This window comes from Loa loa, assembly GCF_000183805.2.
Source record: "Loa loa unplaced genomic scaffold supercont3.108, whole genome shotgun sequence".
Taxonomy (NCBI): domain Eukaryota; kingdom Metazoa; phylum Nematoda; class Chromadorea; order Rhabditida; family Onchocercidae; genus Loa; species Loa loa.
Window position 1 is genome coordinate 10,698 of NW_018108288.1, and position 13,952 is coordinate 24,649.

At 31.5% G+C, this 13,952-nt stretch overlaps 1 protein-coding gene across 1 annotated transcript in view; it reads right to left on the reverse strand.

Annotated features, from left to right (window-relative positions):
• Positions 1-1,504: 1,504 nt before the first annotated feature.
• The window catches only part of LOAG_17651 (CBR-RRF-1 protein), a 15,804-nt gene continuing 3,356 nt past the window's right edge, over positions 1,505-13,952 (reverse strand). The window contains exons 7-35 of the mRNA XM_020450313.1: positions 13,559-13,671; positions 13,377-13,527; positions 13,071-13,170; positions 12,830-12,927; positions 12,341-12,551; positions 12,001-12,066; positions 11,500-11,670; positions 11,110-11,320; positions 10,338-10,516; positions 9,939-10,118; positions 9,375-9,521; positions 9,018-9,119; positions 8,728-8,837; positions 8,508-8,638; positions 7,823-7,993; positions 7,134-7,280; positions 6,744-6,871; positions 6,434-6,541; positions 5,992-6,197; positions 5,577-5,730; positions 5,312-5,469; positions 4,999-5,156; positions 4,399-4,544; positions 3,903-4,017; positions 3,600-3,757; positions 3,041-3,241; positions 2,712-2,807; positions 2,368-2,509; positions 1,505-1,938 (exon numbers count right to left, since the gene is read on the reverse strand). Coding sequence (XP_020306024.1) covers positions 1,781-1,938; positions 2,368-2,509; positions 2,712-2,807; positions 3,041-3,241; positions 3,600-3,757; positions 3,903-4,017; positions 4,399-4,544; positions 4,999-5,156; positions 5,312-5,469; positions 5,577-5,730; positions 5,992-6,197; positions 6,434-6,541; positions 6,744-6,871; positions 7,134-7,280; positions 7,823-7,993; positions 8,508-8,638; positions 8,728-8,837; positions 9,018-9,119; positions 9,375-9,521; positions 9,939-10,118; positions 10,338-10,516; positions 11,110-11,320; positions 11,500-11,670; positions 12,001-12,066; positions 12,341-12,551; positions 12,830-12,927; positions 13,071-13,170; positions 13,377-13,527; positions 13,559-13,671 — 4,216 coding nt within the window. The 3' untranslated portion in view covers positions 1,505-1,780. The remainder of the gene's footprint in view (positions 1,939-2,367; positions 2,510-2,711; positions 2,808-3,040; positions 3,242-3,599; positions 3,758-3,902; positions 4,018-4,398; positions 4,545-4,998; positions 5,157-5,311; positions 5,470-5,576; positions 5,731-5,991; positions 6,198-6,433; positions 6,542-6,743; positions 6,872-7,133; positions 7,281-7,822; positions 7,994-8,507; positions 8,639-8,727; positions 8,838-9,017; positions 9,120-9,374; positions 9,522-9,938; positions 10,119-10,337; positions 10,517-11,109; positions 11,321-11,499; positions 11,671-12,000; positions 12,067-12,340; positions 12,552-12,829; positions 12,928-13,070; positions 13,171-13,376; positions 13,528-13,558; positions 13,672-13,952) is intronic.

Consider the following 13,952-nt stretch of genomic DNA (forward strand, 5'->3'; position numbering starts at 1 on the left):
TTTTTTTCAAAAGATTAGATAAAATAGATATTAGGAAACAATTTGTCAACTATTTCCGTAAAATTGTCGGAAATTTCCTCAAAAAGAATTTAGTTATCGTAGTAATATATAACAAAAGACATTCATTCATATACACATTTTATTGCAATATAAATTATGATTATTAAATAATGGTCGATATTTTTGGTATAAAATATATCCGATATTGATTATATCATATCATATCATATCATACGATAGTTGTTATTGTATATGAATATTTGATGAGTATACTTTATTGAATGATAAATTAACATATTAGTAAGGGTTTTACTCCTATTATTAGTGATTGCATCACAAGGTTAACTATCTTATTTATAATTATTGTATAGATAATTAATCATCGCATTAATATGTATTGTTTCCGCTATCATTTATTTATTAGTTGCAAAATCATGCAAATTACTAAATGTAATTTTATTTTTATCAAATTTCATTTTTCATATTATTTATAGAAATAAATCCATCAAAATGATTTCTATGGTATTTTAATAGAAACTTTAAGCTTTACAGCAATATTCTAAAAGGAAATCACACCACTAACGACAGTGATATGATTTCATTTTATCAGATCGTTATCAGTTGAAAGGGAAATTTTTCAAAAGACATTTTTTCAAATGCTTAAAATATTAATTACTATAAATGATTTATCTAAAATACATCACATAAGGCAACTATAACAATGGTACTGTAACTCTTACCAAAAATTAAATACTTTATCGAATCAGCAGGAGATATACCGCGGTAAGTCAAATAAACTGCGAAGAGAAAGTTGGAATCACGAATGACAGGAAAATTTTACGATTAATCAACCTCTACGTATCAATGTAATTTGCATTTGATAGAGAGAAAGGGACAATTAAAAGGCATTCAAAAATGACAAAAATAACAGACAAATCAGTGGCGATTTGTAAACCTACTATCCTTAGAAAAGAAGGCAGTACGACTTATTAAATAATGAGGGGTTATGAAAATGGTAAGATTTACTACATGCTAAGATCATCCAACAATCAGAATAACTAAAGAATTGAACCATTCAACTGCAGCATTTAAAAAAGGCAGAAAAATTCCACAACAATAAACATAAACCTGAAATATATAAACAAATTATACAGCATAAACTTGATAGTAGCAAACATTTGTTGATTATTATCCACTGTTTCCAGAATATTTAACGTAAACTGAGTGACAGAATACTGAACATTAATGTCAAAATTTCAAATAAATGAATGAACAATGGCTGGTTTAAAAATGAATCTCAAAAAGTTTTCAAAGAATTGCTTCAGTCATTTTTCATTCAAAAAAAAGAAAAACTACTTTAACAGTTCAGTGGTTTTTTTTGCTTACAATATGTCAACGGAAAAGTAAAATCTTAAATTGACAATGCGGTATATGTGAAAAAAAAATCGTATACCATACAATCAATATATGTTCATCAAATAATCGTCCAACGACTATTTGATCATGATCAATCATTAAGAACCTAGATGAGATCAATTTAAACATGGTATTAGGGGGTCCAACTCATTACAAATCGGAACCTGTCAGCTTATATACTATAATACTGAATTCAATAACGAACAAATCCGTATTATTATATCAATAAAATTAATGACAAAAATTTACAAAACTTTAGATAAGTAGAGTTCGAAAGTTCAGACAGTTTTTATCACATTTAACAAAATCCCTAACGGTTTCTTGGGAGATCATGACAGCAAATACCGCTATTAGCAGAAAATTTTTAAGGCAATTCCTGGATCCGCTCATAGACCAATCGAAGCATCATATCACTGCGTGTTTTACTGTCAGCTTGTATATTTGAGGTAGGTTTCACAGCAAGTATATCACGTAATCGATGCAATGACTCCAACGTACCAAATGCTGATACCACAACTCGATCTGAAAGCTTTTCTATAGAAGTAAAGTAATAGTAGTAAATGCAAATGATGCAGCAATCTGTTTAAATTGAACCTTAACATATCAGAACTAGTGAAAAAAAAGAAAAAAAAAGCGAAACTCGAACTGCTGACACAGTTCAGATCAACGTCAAACTTAAACATTATCGATCTTTGGATGAACTTAGTGTGCCAGTTTGCACATTGTGTTTTCGGAATATCGATACTCGAAACCAGTATGATAAATTTTGAAACAGGAGAAGTAATTCCTATACAAAACTTAATTCCTATTAAATTTTCCTGCTTACTGGGTTCTGTCATGAAATTGACAAGTTATTTGCTAATAAACCACATAACACGTTTGAAATACAGGTAGACATTAATTACCAATAAATTTGATTAATAACTAAGTGATTTCAAGTTGAAAACCAACTTTTTCTATATGGGATTCTTCTCAAATGTAGATAGCGCACGCCCGAATATTTCATCATTTTAATTCTCAAATGTTCATCATGAGATCGCAAATCTTCCGGTAATTCGATAGTAAAAGGTTCAGCTTCGATAAAACTCTGTAGCTGAAATTTTGAAATAAGAATACAGTCTGTAAATTCAAACATTGTGTAACATCACAATTATCACTCGTTTTGACAAATTTAACCATAAAAACGTGAATCATCATCATACAAATAATTATCCAACTATGATTCATCATATTTGTCATTGCTCGCATCAATGATAGATTAAGTTAGACAAATCGAACTTATAAGTGACACTTACAGATAAAGTAATAGCTGACATCTGCCCTCTTTCAAATACTGGCAATTCATCGAAATGATTAGTAAGCACTATTCGATAGAAAGTTTTGACAGCCACCTAAAAAGTGATTGGCTGAAAAGTATACAAATCAAGATAAAAAGATAAGTTTCAATATTTCCAAAAAAAAAAATCCATGATCCGTAATTTTCTTTTTAGAAAGGATTATAAATAAATTCATCCAATCAAAGAATAACAAATAATGCTGAAATTAAATGAAAACAAAGCGAATTGTTAATAATAGTGTTAGATATTAATAATAGTGATACGTGCTTAAAATGGAAGATGAAGACCTGATGCAAATCGAACCACTGGCCACGCATCAATATTGACTGATATCCGAGATTTGGTTGCATAAAATTAAAAACTTTCATTATCTCGAATGATCGTGAACTCAAATATTGAAGAAATCGCAGGAAACATTTGCCGATACCACCAATTAGGTTGTTTAAATCTTGATCTTCATTTGAATTTTCCGGAGGAATTTCATCAGTCTGAAAAAATTTTTGTTCAAATATATGATTTAGTTGTCAAATTAAACAGAATTATGTTCTGCGATAGCAAAGGAAAAAATTAGGGAACAGGAGATTTAAATGAAAGTGAAATTTTGAATTTCGAAGAGTTTCCCGGGTTAAACAAATTTCAAAGTTGAGCTGTATGAAATAAGCATTATACCAAAGGTTAATATCTTCAATATTCGAAAATATTCTAAATTGTTTTAATCAAGCAAGAACCAGACAAACTAATAAAGCATATAAACAGCATTTTCCAAAATAGGAATTAAAGAACACATCAAATAACTGTCACGCAGAGAGAACTACGAATTACATGATCCAATCTGTTCAAGAAAACCTGTTCAAGAAAAACATAGCTCCGCATGTTTTCACCGCTTATATATCCCAAACCATACTGTATTAGCAACAAACATAAATGCTCTCGCTTTAGTCGTCCTTCAAATAATCGTTGTTGTTCACCCCATTTGCATAACACGTAAAATAATTTGTCCAACCCTAAAATGGTAAAGTTCACAACTATACATCAGAACTTCTTTTCACATGTCAAATTTGGAAAATCGACAAAACGAATATGGTGAATTTACAAAAATTTGCTTGCAGCAAATCCTAGAATGGCTTCAATAGAACATTTAATTATTGCCTTTATATTTTCTGCAATATCGCTTTATGGCATGTAGACCAGATGCACCTTCCGTTAAAAATCTTATAGTTTGATCAAAATCCATTTCATTATCACCACAAAAACATGTCAGAATCTAGAAATTATCAGCTTTTGTATTTCTAATTAAGAAGTAACCTGGAGAAAAAATTTAGAAGAAAAAATTTAGAGGAAAAATTTCATTCTGAAAGCAGAAATCCATGATAAGAGCTACAGGAGAAGGATTAGAAGAACGAATGGATACTACCTAGGCAAGAACATTATGCATAAAACCTCCTGCTATTTCAAGCATATTTAAAAATCACTTCAGTTTGTAATTTATAAAAGTGTGAATACAAAATTCCCTCCTAAAATTGAGCTGTTTGACTTGTACATCACATGAAGAAGGGATTATTAATTCTATACATCTTCAGTCGCTAAGACATCTAAATACGACCAAAAACTTGAAAATTCGAAATAAAAAAAAGAAAATTCTGACGTTTGATATGTGGTCATATAGAGGATCGGTGGTTAATATATTTTGCGATGTTATCACACAATTCTCTTTTTTTATTTCAGCAAGTATGTCCCATGCGATCCAAGGAAATGATAGCAATCTTTCACCTATCCCATTCACAGCTTTGCCTGAAAAGTAATCAGATTTTAAATACTTTTCATAGCATTGATAAAAGCAAATTACTATAGCCAAGAGATTAATTAACCAAAGATAAAAGCCATCAAAAAATTTGCATTTAGAACTTATGTGCTCAGAAAAATATCACTGAAAAATTATCAAAACGGAAAAAAATCGATTACAGAGAAATGTTCGGCTCTTTTTTACTTGACTAGGGAGCTAATAATAGCATAATAACAATGAAAAGTAAGGATCAAAAGTATTTTAAAATTTCGATAATCTTTATTGTGGTTATGTAACTGGAATACCATACAACCAAGAAAAGAGACTAAGGATGCTTTCATGTTGACTCCATATTAAAGAATTTTTTTTGACATTCATTAACTACATTCGAATATTTTTAGGATATTCAATAAATCAAATATTCATGCTCACAAGACAATTCGGTAGCTCAGTGTAACTTACGATAGCAAACGATGTAATAAGCGGATGCTTTCTTCTTCATCTCCATGGTTGGACATTTACAGTATCGTCGCTCAGTCATATCTTTGCTATGAAAATCATCATCTGGTTCCGTACAGGACATAAAATCGCCAAACTCAGCAAAGAAACTAGAGCGGAAACTGAAAGAAGACTGCGGTAGATGACCACGAGATGTTTTTCATAAATCTTTGAAGATTATTGAAATGTTCGAAAAGAAAAAATCTGCTGATTGAATCCGTCATTTTAATATAGAATATATTTTCAATTTGGTATTCTCTCCAAAAAAATCATCTACCTCATAAATATATTCGTAAGTTTTTGCTCAATAAAAAAATTGGTATTAAACTGAGACATATCATCTGTGTCCCTATCACTGATTCGATTACGAATTTTACTGAAACAACCAGAGAATAGCTGATATTCATCTTCTATTCCATAATTATCCATAAGAGCCTGAAAACGCTATCATATGAAAGAGATGGATGAAACAAATAACCTTCGAAGGAACTTTCAAGAAGACATAAAGGAGGTAACACAGCAGAATTATGAAGAAAACATACCTTAATATGAGCGGAGTATGCTATCAAATTTAAATTCGCATTATTCTCATAACTTTCCCAACCATGGTATTCTAAGAGGGGATCCACCACTATTTGTGAATGCCCTTCGGAAACAGCGGTTATTGTAAGGACATCATGAACTAGACGGATGCGCCTGCAAGAGAAATTTCTGACCAGCTACTACGGAAGTACTGGCTAACGAATTAATATAGAGCAGAAAGAACGAAGGACCATCTTGTAGACAAGAAATGGTCTTTTTGTTCATTCTACTCTAGATCTCAGCATAAGCTTATCGATTGCATTATTTCATTGTAGAGACAATTCTATCGAAACAACAACCTTACAGGCAAACTCCGATAACTACACCATCAATTCTGGCAATTTCTAAAAAATAATGCAGAAAATTAACAAATACCTGAATAACTGCCCTACGAGGCGAGTTGAAACATATGAAGGTTCATGAGTTTTGCACATAAAATCAGGCCATCGTTCTGGACGCTCAGGTGGCATAATTTTTCCATCTGGTCCTTTGCTCCATTCTTTGACTAATGGCCGCGGAGGCCATCCTGTTTTCGGAAAATCCACAGACTGAGAATGCTTTTCTGCTATACTAGTGCAAATCTGAAATACCCTCAAAATAACGACAGCACTATATAAGTGAATAATAATTGGTTAGGTCGCACACAGTATATAAATAATATGCTAAGATGCAATCGATTAATAATAAAACTAACAAAATAAAGATCAAAAGTATTTTTTCAGCATTCAGCAGAACATCTTGACAGCGTAGTTTAAGCTTTTAAGATAAATACTTCACTGGGTGAAATATTTCTTTATGAGAAAAAAGGAAGACTAACATCACTGGCAATTCCAAACATATCAGAATTTGCGAGAAAAGCATTCGCTATAACACCAACTGAATCTTGCATGATATATTTAACATAAAAACGGCGCATTTCACGTACCTGAAACAATAATGTAAATAGCAGAACGGTAGAATTTGGAACACTTGCTGAAACATATTATTTTCGAAAGGAAAAATGAACTGCGTTGTCGAAGATAGGAAAAATAAGTAAATAATAATGTAGTATGCATCATCTGAAATATTTATATTTATTAGCAACATGTCCAGTGAATGACCATTGAGAAGTTTCAACAGAAACTAACAACTTCATCCTCCTCTAGAAGATCAGGGGGTCGAACAAGCTTACTGAAATCCATCGGCTCTTCATTATGATCAAATAACATTTGATCATCCCATATAACGCTATATTCATCGCCATCCAAATCAGATCCTTAAAAATGAAAACGAATTCATAGTTTGATTTATTGATTGACGATAACGCACGCAAGACATATGGGATCTGATAAATAGCGTTGAGGACTTCTAGAATGAATATGATTACGATTATGCAGTCGAAAGATCACAGCAAAATCACAGAAAAATTTAAACTCCACACAACAACAGAATAGCGAATAATCATTGTTATAACATGGATGAATTTCGTTTCGTCGAACACACTTGGAAGCTTCTAAAAATCTAAAATGATGACTAACCGGCCATTTCATCCGTATGTGGTCGGGGTCCATGCTGCGGAAAAACAACTACATCAACCAAATGCCGTAATTCAGGTAAATCAATAGCCTCGAAGACCCTTACATCACCAGCAACTATTGACGGATTTTTTGTTATTAACACGGGACCTATAATATAAAAAGTATTCAGATTTCCTTAGTTTAATAGCACCAAATACTGAAAATATTTTTTAACTGCTAAATTACAGTTAAATTGAAAATTTTTGTGCGATCGGTCCTACGGCTGTATTCACTGTATAAAAATTGCAGAGCAGATTAAGACCAACAAACAATTGTGAAATATGCAAACTGTGTGGATAGTAGCGATAAGGAAGGAAATTCATAAAAAAGAGGAGAAATATAAATTGTAAAAAAAGGTGTATACGTAGGACAAAGACACCCATCACGAAAAATATTTTGAAAATGATTGTGAAACCGCTCAATCAGACTGGTACTCAAAACTAAAGTTTAAAAATAAAATGAGCAGCGAAATGCTTCAATGTATGCCCAAATGCTTTGATATTTGGGCATAAATTGAAGATGTAAAAGACAACCACTGGTTCTTAACAAATTTTAAGTAATAGAATATTAATAGTATAAACTCAACATAAATGCTATATTACCTGAGAGTGCATAATAAATGAGAAAATTTTTCTCGAACAGAAATGAACCTTTAACTATTGTTTTTGCTGCAGCCTTTGATGGTGTCTTCAAAGAAACGTTATTGGTAAATTGTACAAATACTTGTCCATATTGAAGTAGTCCAGTCTCATCCAGAATACCAAACATAGTTCGACCAAGATTTGCTGGTATTTGAATTTGTTCCTTAAATAATTGCTTTTCTGAAATAAAGAGCAATTATCAAAATTGCGGAATGTTTGCAAAAATAAAAAATTCATGAAATAACGTTCGGTTTGCAGTTTTCATAATAATATCACAAATACTGATACTACAGGAGTAATGAAATAAATTTTTTATTTTTATTTTTATTTGTGACTGGCCGAAAACTACTACTGTTCTACTGTACTTTATATTATGTATTATGTAAAATACATCATGCAAAAATGGTTTAAGTAATCTAATCTACAATAGGTGAAAATTTGATTTTTTTTTGATTTTAGAATCAATTTTTGTTGAACTTGGTCTCTTTAAATTTGTAATTCATTCCATTCGAATAATTTCTTTTTCTTCGTAATTTCTCACTATGTTGAATGAATCTATTTCTAATTTTTTTCCCTTTTGATTTAAAACCTTCCGTCTTCTTGATTAATTTATCTTGAGCTACTTTTGTTCTTTGCAAATGCCGCGATAACACATTTAAAGGTTAGGGGAAGCGCAATGGATTGGAAAATTTACGTAACGTGAATCGAACACTTGCAATTAGCAGACCACGAAAAAATGGTTCCTGTGTAAGGGTGAAACCTCGTGCTAATGATAAATATTGCACATTGATCCGTCTCGGAAACTCTGCTAGTCTTTCACGACACCTGCAAAGGATAAAAATTACATTTGAAATCTAAAAAAATTTAGATTTTGGTAAAAGCTGATTGCAAAATAAAATGTAAAGGACAATTACTTGTTTTCACTCATTAGCGCATCAGAGAGTTGCAATAGCTGGCGATCTAGTAAACCATGTATGCGATGAACTATGCGTCTATGTACATCAAATCCCTGCATATCGCTTACCTATAATTTTAAAAACAACAGCAGTAATTGTAAAAGGAAAAGATAGTTTCAAGTTACACCTGACAAATTTAACTGAGCGACATCCATGTGACAGAACAAACACTAATACGAATCACACATTGAAAGCAATTTATATATATTTTAGGAAAGTTAAGACGAAAAAGACGGAAAAGTACTAACCTGATCCAGAATATTAATAAACGGTCTATTTAAACAGACTGGTGTTGGACTGGAATATTTCACAATCTCTATCATTTCTTTCCTTGGTGCATGGAATTTATCCTATACAAGAAACTTTTTTTTCAGTAATATTCACAAACCAAAGCAAAATATAGAAATAAAACAAAAAAATGATTTATAGGATTTAGTTTCCCAAAAGAGTAGATTTCGTATTTCGTCTAACCAAATAGAGAGTTACATCGAATTTGAAAACAGAAAAAGAAAATATTTGTGTTCAATAGTTTGTGTGCCTTTCAGTTTCTGTGCAAAAAACTTATCAAATATATGGGAGTAAATGAAATACTGAGTAGGTTATACCTGCGATGGTCTAAACAGTACATCTAAATCGTTCACTTTTTCAGTTTTCCTATTTTTATCCTCTACATCATTGCACTCAGCCCATAATCGGCGTTGTCGCAATGCTGGATCAACAGAAAGCACGCCTTTTAAGCCTCGAAGCCTGAACTATAACCGGAATTATGCAATACTTTATTTAAATTAACAAAGGATTTAAGTCTAGGTAAAAGTAAAAGATTTCACGAAAAATATTAAAACTTTCAAAAATTCATGGGAATTTAGTTCTCACTGACTCCATCTTTCTATCACACTACTCATATTTCTTTCACTGATATCTAAGCTTTGAAAGGAATAATTTAGCAACTAGTATGATGAATCTGCTTTTGGCTGATAGTGATAATCAATTAGGAACAGCTCGATCTTATATACAGTGACAAACGACTGGATAGTTCTATAATGTACAGAAGCTTCTCTGGAAAATACAGATGCATGATATGCACTGGTAAAAGCATATCCAACTAAATTTGAAGGCATAACTCAAACTTGAAAACATTATAAATGTCATTATTAGAAAGTTAATCTTACTTGGAAACAACTAGGGACACATTTGTTCAAACCCAAATCTTTAGCAATTCGCTCGGCAAAATCTTCTGATAATTTCCCTACACCATCTGAGAAAATAAACGGTTCTCCACATGAATCTTTCCCACCTATCACATCGTATGTTTTATTATATTTTTTACGTTTCAAAACAACATCACTTTCCTGAAGTAAAGAACATGAGAGATACAGCTACAACAATATCAAATACAGTTTAACAGATAACTGCCTTTTCATTTGAACTAAGGGAAAAGGATAGAATGAATTACAAATATAGAGCAAAAAAAAGAAAATGGCTGGAATCAAAAGGAAAATTTAATATCCAATTTATACATCAGTATCTCATTTTAATGAATATACAAACAGAACCGAGTATTGTTGTACCTTTGACTGCGTGAAACACTGACCCATTCGAGACATTAACTTTGGAATATTAGTACGATCAAATTTGCCAAGTTTCTCGCGAATCTTTCCCACTCTACCATCATCACCATCATTAAAGAAATAACAACCATTGTCACGCATCTGAGAGTTTGAAGAAGCCAAGTAAACAAAGTGAGAATCTGAAAAAAAAGAAAATAACACCGTAATGGAATGAATTTAATGTGAACTATAGGGCACTGAAGAATATTATATTACAAGCAGCAAAGCAGAACGTGGATATTTTCCCAGTTCAGATGATCATAGGAACAAGACTAGTGACAGTTCTGTGAAGAAGTTATCTGCTATGACAGAATACTGGATTCTAATCTCTTTCATCAGCGGATAAAAAATTATAAAAAAAGAAGTAAAAAAGAGAAATAAAAGGACGATATAAAAAGTACGCCATGAAGTGAATGTAATGAAAATACCGCTAATGACTAATGTTTGGTATATTATTGGAACAGTAACCTTTATTCTTTCGCGGATAATTTCATATAAGATGCTTTTAATATTTTTCTGCTAACGCATCACATTGGCAGTGGTCATTCGAACTATCATTCTGAGCTATCACTCGAAACTATCATTCGCAGATAAAGTTATTGATATTCGGATCAGGTTCTTAATCGAATAAAGTAGGTCAGATTATGAGGCTCTTGAACTGGACTTGAAGCTATTGATATATTAGTTTACAATATTATTTCAATATTATTCCATGCTTGTGAAAGTATCCTACTTGATATGTAAATTCCATGTAGTAAGCAATTATGAACTGTTGTTTCAATAATGTATGATCCGACTTTGTTGCGCCTTAGATGTGTACCATCATCATCACGAAACTGAATCCGTAACGCACGATCACCATGTTCATCAAATTCACGCAGTACGCGATTTCCCATCAGCAATTCCGGAACTACGAGAAGCATTCGAGTAGGTGTTATCACAGCCTGATGATTTTCATTAATAAATAAATGCATCGTTCAGTTTACAATACTAGCTTTGAACATTCAGAAACAAGGTAATCCGAGCACAGTCCTTTTATCTAGCATGATTTCCAAATCTATTGCACTATTAATTGGTTCCTTCTTCCCCTTCAAAATATGAACGTTAAGCAAAGTTTCAAAACCTTTCGAACACGTTGAAATCCTTCGTTGGCACTTCTTTCGTGTATCTCAGCAAGCAAGTCCTTCTTTACAAAAATACTCTTATGTATATTATCAAATGCACTTATCAATGGTGGTATATTTTTCATTTCATCGACCATATTGATCAAACGTTCCAACACTTCTAGTGTTATCTTTAACAAAATAAACTGTTAAAAATTGGAACAGGGTCGATTTTTATCAACTTCATGTATTTTGAAATAAGAAATGAAAATATTATTTCATTACTGAATCTAATTTCAGCAAAACGGATTAAGACTATAAGAAAATTAGTAAATACGGTAGAAAGAAGAAAGAAGCGAAGACAGCAAACTTTGTAGTGACAAATTTTAGTAGAAAAGTTTACTCGTTTTTCAAGCACATATTTTTTAATTTCCAATAAAAATAAGCTTTAAGATCGTTTTTTTTTACACAAAAAATAAAAACGGATGTAACGAGAACGAAAATAGAAAAGAAAAACTCACAGCTTCGTCTTGCTCGTAGCTATCCACCACATGCATTAGAAATTGATTTCTTGATTCAATAGATCTCTGAAATAAATCAACTGCATTGTGTTGGAACTCTATCCGTAATCTTGATTACCGTCAGGTTCGGTAAAAACCAGAAGAAAATATTTTAAGAAAAAAGTATTCAAAACAAATCATATAAGTACAATGCGGTAAATGGGAGATAGTAATTACAAAGCTAACGATTAATAAACGGCTTGAGGAAATCAAATAATTCTAAACTATATGAATTACAATTAGTAAAAATTTTGAAAAAAAAACTTTATGAACAAATTCAATGTGAAAATTATGTGCGTACCAGCAACTGATCTTTTACGACAGCACCACGTGACAATAATGCTGCAATCAAATATTCCAGTCCAAAAGAAAGTGACCTTAGTTTTTTGGACCAAGTCCTATCAACATTCGGTTCCATGGGCTCATATAATTTGCCGCTTTGTAGAATTGCCTCCTCACTAGCACATTTTCGATAGTCACAACCAATCATTCGAACTGGTAATGCCACGTAACTAAAATTATCCAAGTGATCTGCAAAATTACCCACGTACTCACTTCACTCATCAGTTACTCAAATTTAACTAAATCAGTGCCTGATAACTGAACTAACGTTTAATTTTGAAACTAGTTGGAAGTGAAAAGCATTTTAACAATCGAATTTTACTAAATTATCAAGTCCTACGTACATTTTAATATTAATGCTTAGCTTTGATTCATAGTAAATGCTAAACTTCGTTTGTTAATCAAAATATCTGATAAAATTTTATCAATGACGGTGAACAATGCTTACTTGTCGACGGGAAAATATGAAAGCCGTACATTGGCGAATTCAATCGGAAGGTTGACGCGGGCATGCAACCTACTCAATAGCCTATACAACACATCATTCTAAAAATAAAAAGCAATAACTGCCCTAATGATTGTGCAGAAATTCTATGGAATCTAAAAGTAGAAATCTCCAATAAATATCAGCAATAATCTATATTTGGTGATTAAAGTATAAAAAAGAGAAAAACCAAAACTACTCTTACATTCGTCATTTCTGTGAACTGCAAACAAAAGACTGGACTATCGTTAATAGCGGTGACTGCCGCGTTAACATCTTTTTGAAAATCTGTTTCTGGATAAAACCTACAAATAAATCCTCTATCATTTCGAAATTTGACCTGTGCTCTCAGAATTTAAACATGGTAATCACTTTAACTAGAATTATAGCTACATAGTTCCGGTATTGAGTTAATTGAGAAGCAATGGAAATATTTCCATTGGAAATATTTAGAAATATTTTCGGTCGTTTTTTTTCCAAATTTCAAAATTTAGCGAGATTTATGACCGACCTGAATCGTTCACCAACTACTTCCATTTTTGGTCCTCGCAGCAAATTCAGTTTTTGACGAAATCTACGTATTTCAGGAGGATAATTCAGATGGAAATAAATTCGCGTTATACAAGTTCTCCTGTTTGTGTCAACTAAAACTCTTGTGTCAACTAAAATACGACGTAGGGAGATGTAATGAACCTGAAAATATTTGCAGCTCTTTAACAATAATTATTGCAAAACTAATTATAATTCTCCATTTATTACTTACACATAATTTATCACCAAAAGTATTGAAATGGCACGAAATGGAGCTGTTAATGAATTATATCAATGGTATTTAGAACAACATTTTTGAATCAGTTGATACTCGGCTTGGAAATGTTTTACTTTTACTTTGTCCAATTACTGTAAGCTATTCTTTTTTAATTTTAAAAATGAATTATTTATATTTTGAATTGTTCAAATTTTTAATTGGGTTATAATTTGGACTAAAAAAAAAGTTATTTTTAGCTAATTTGTATTTATGGTATAAATATATAATATATATATATGCATATTTTAAAATTTGTTAAACTTAGTTATTACTTAAGCA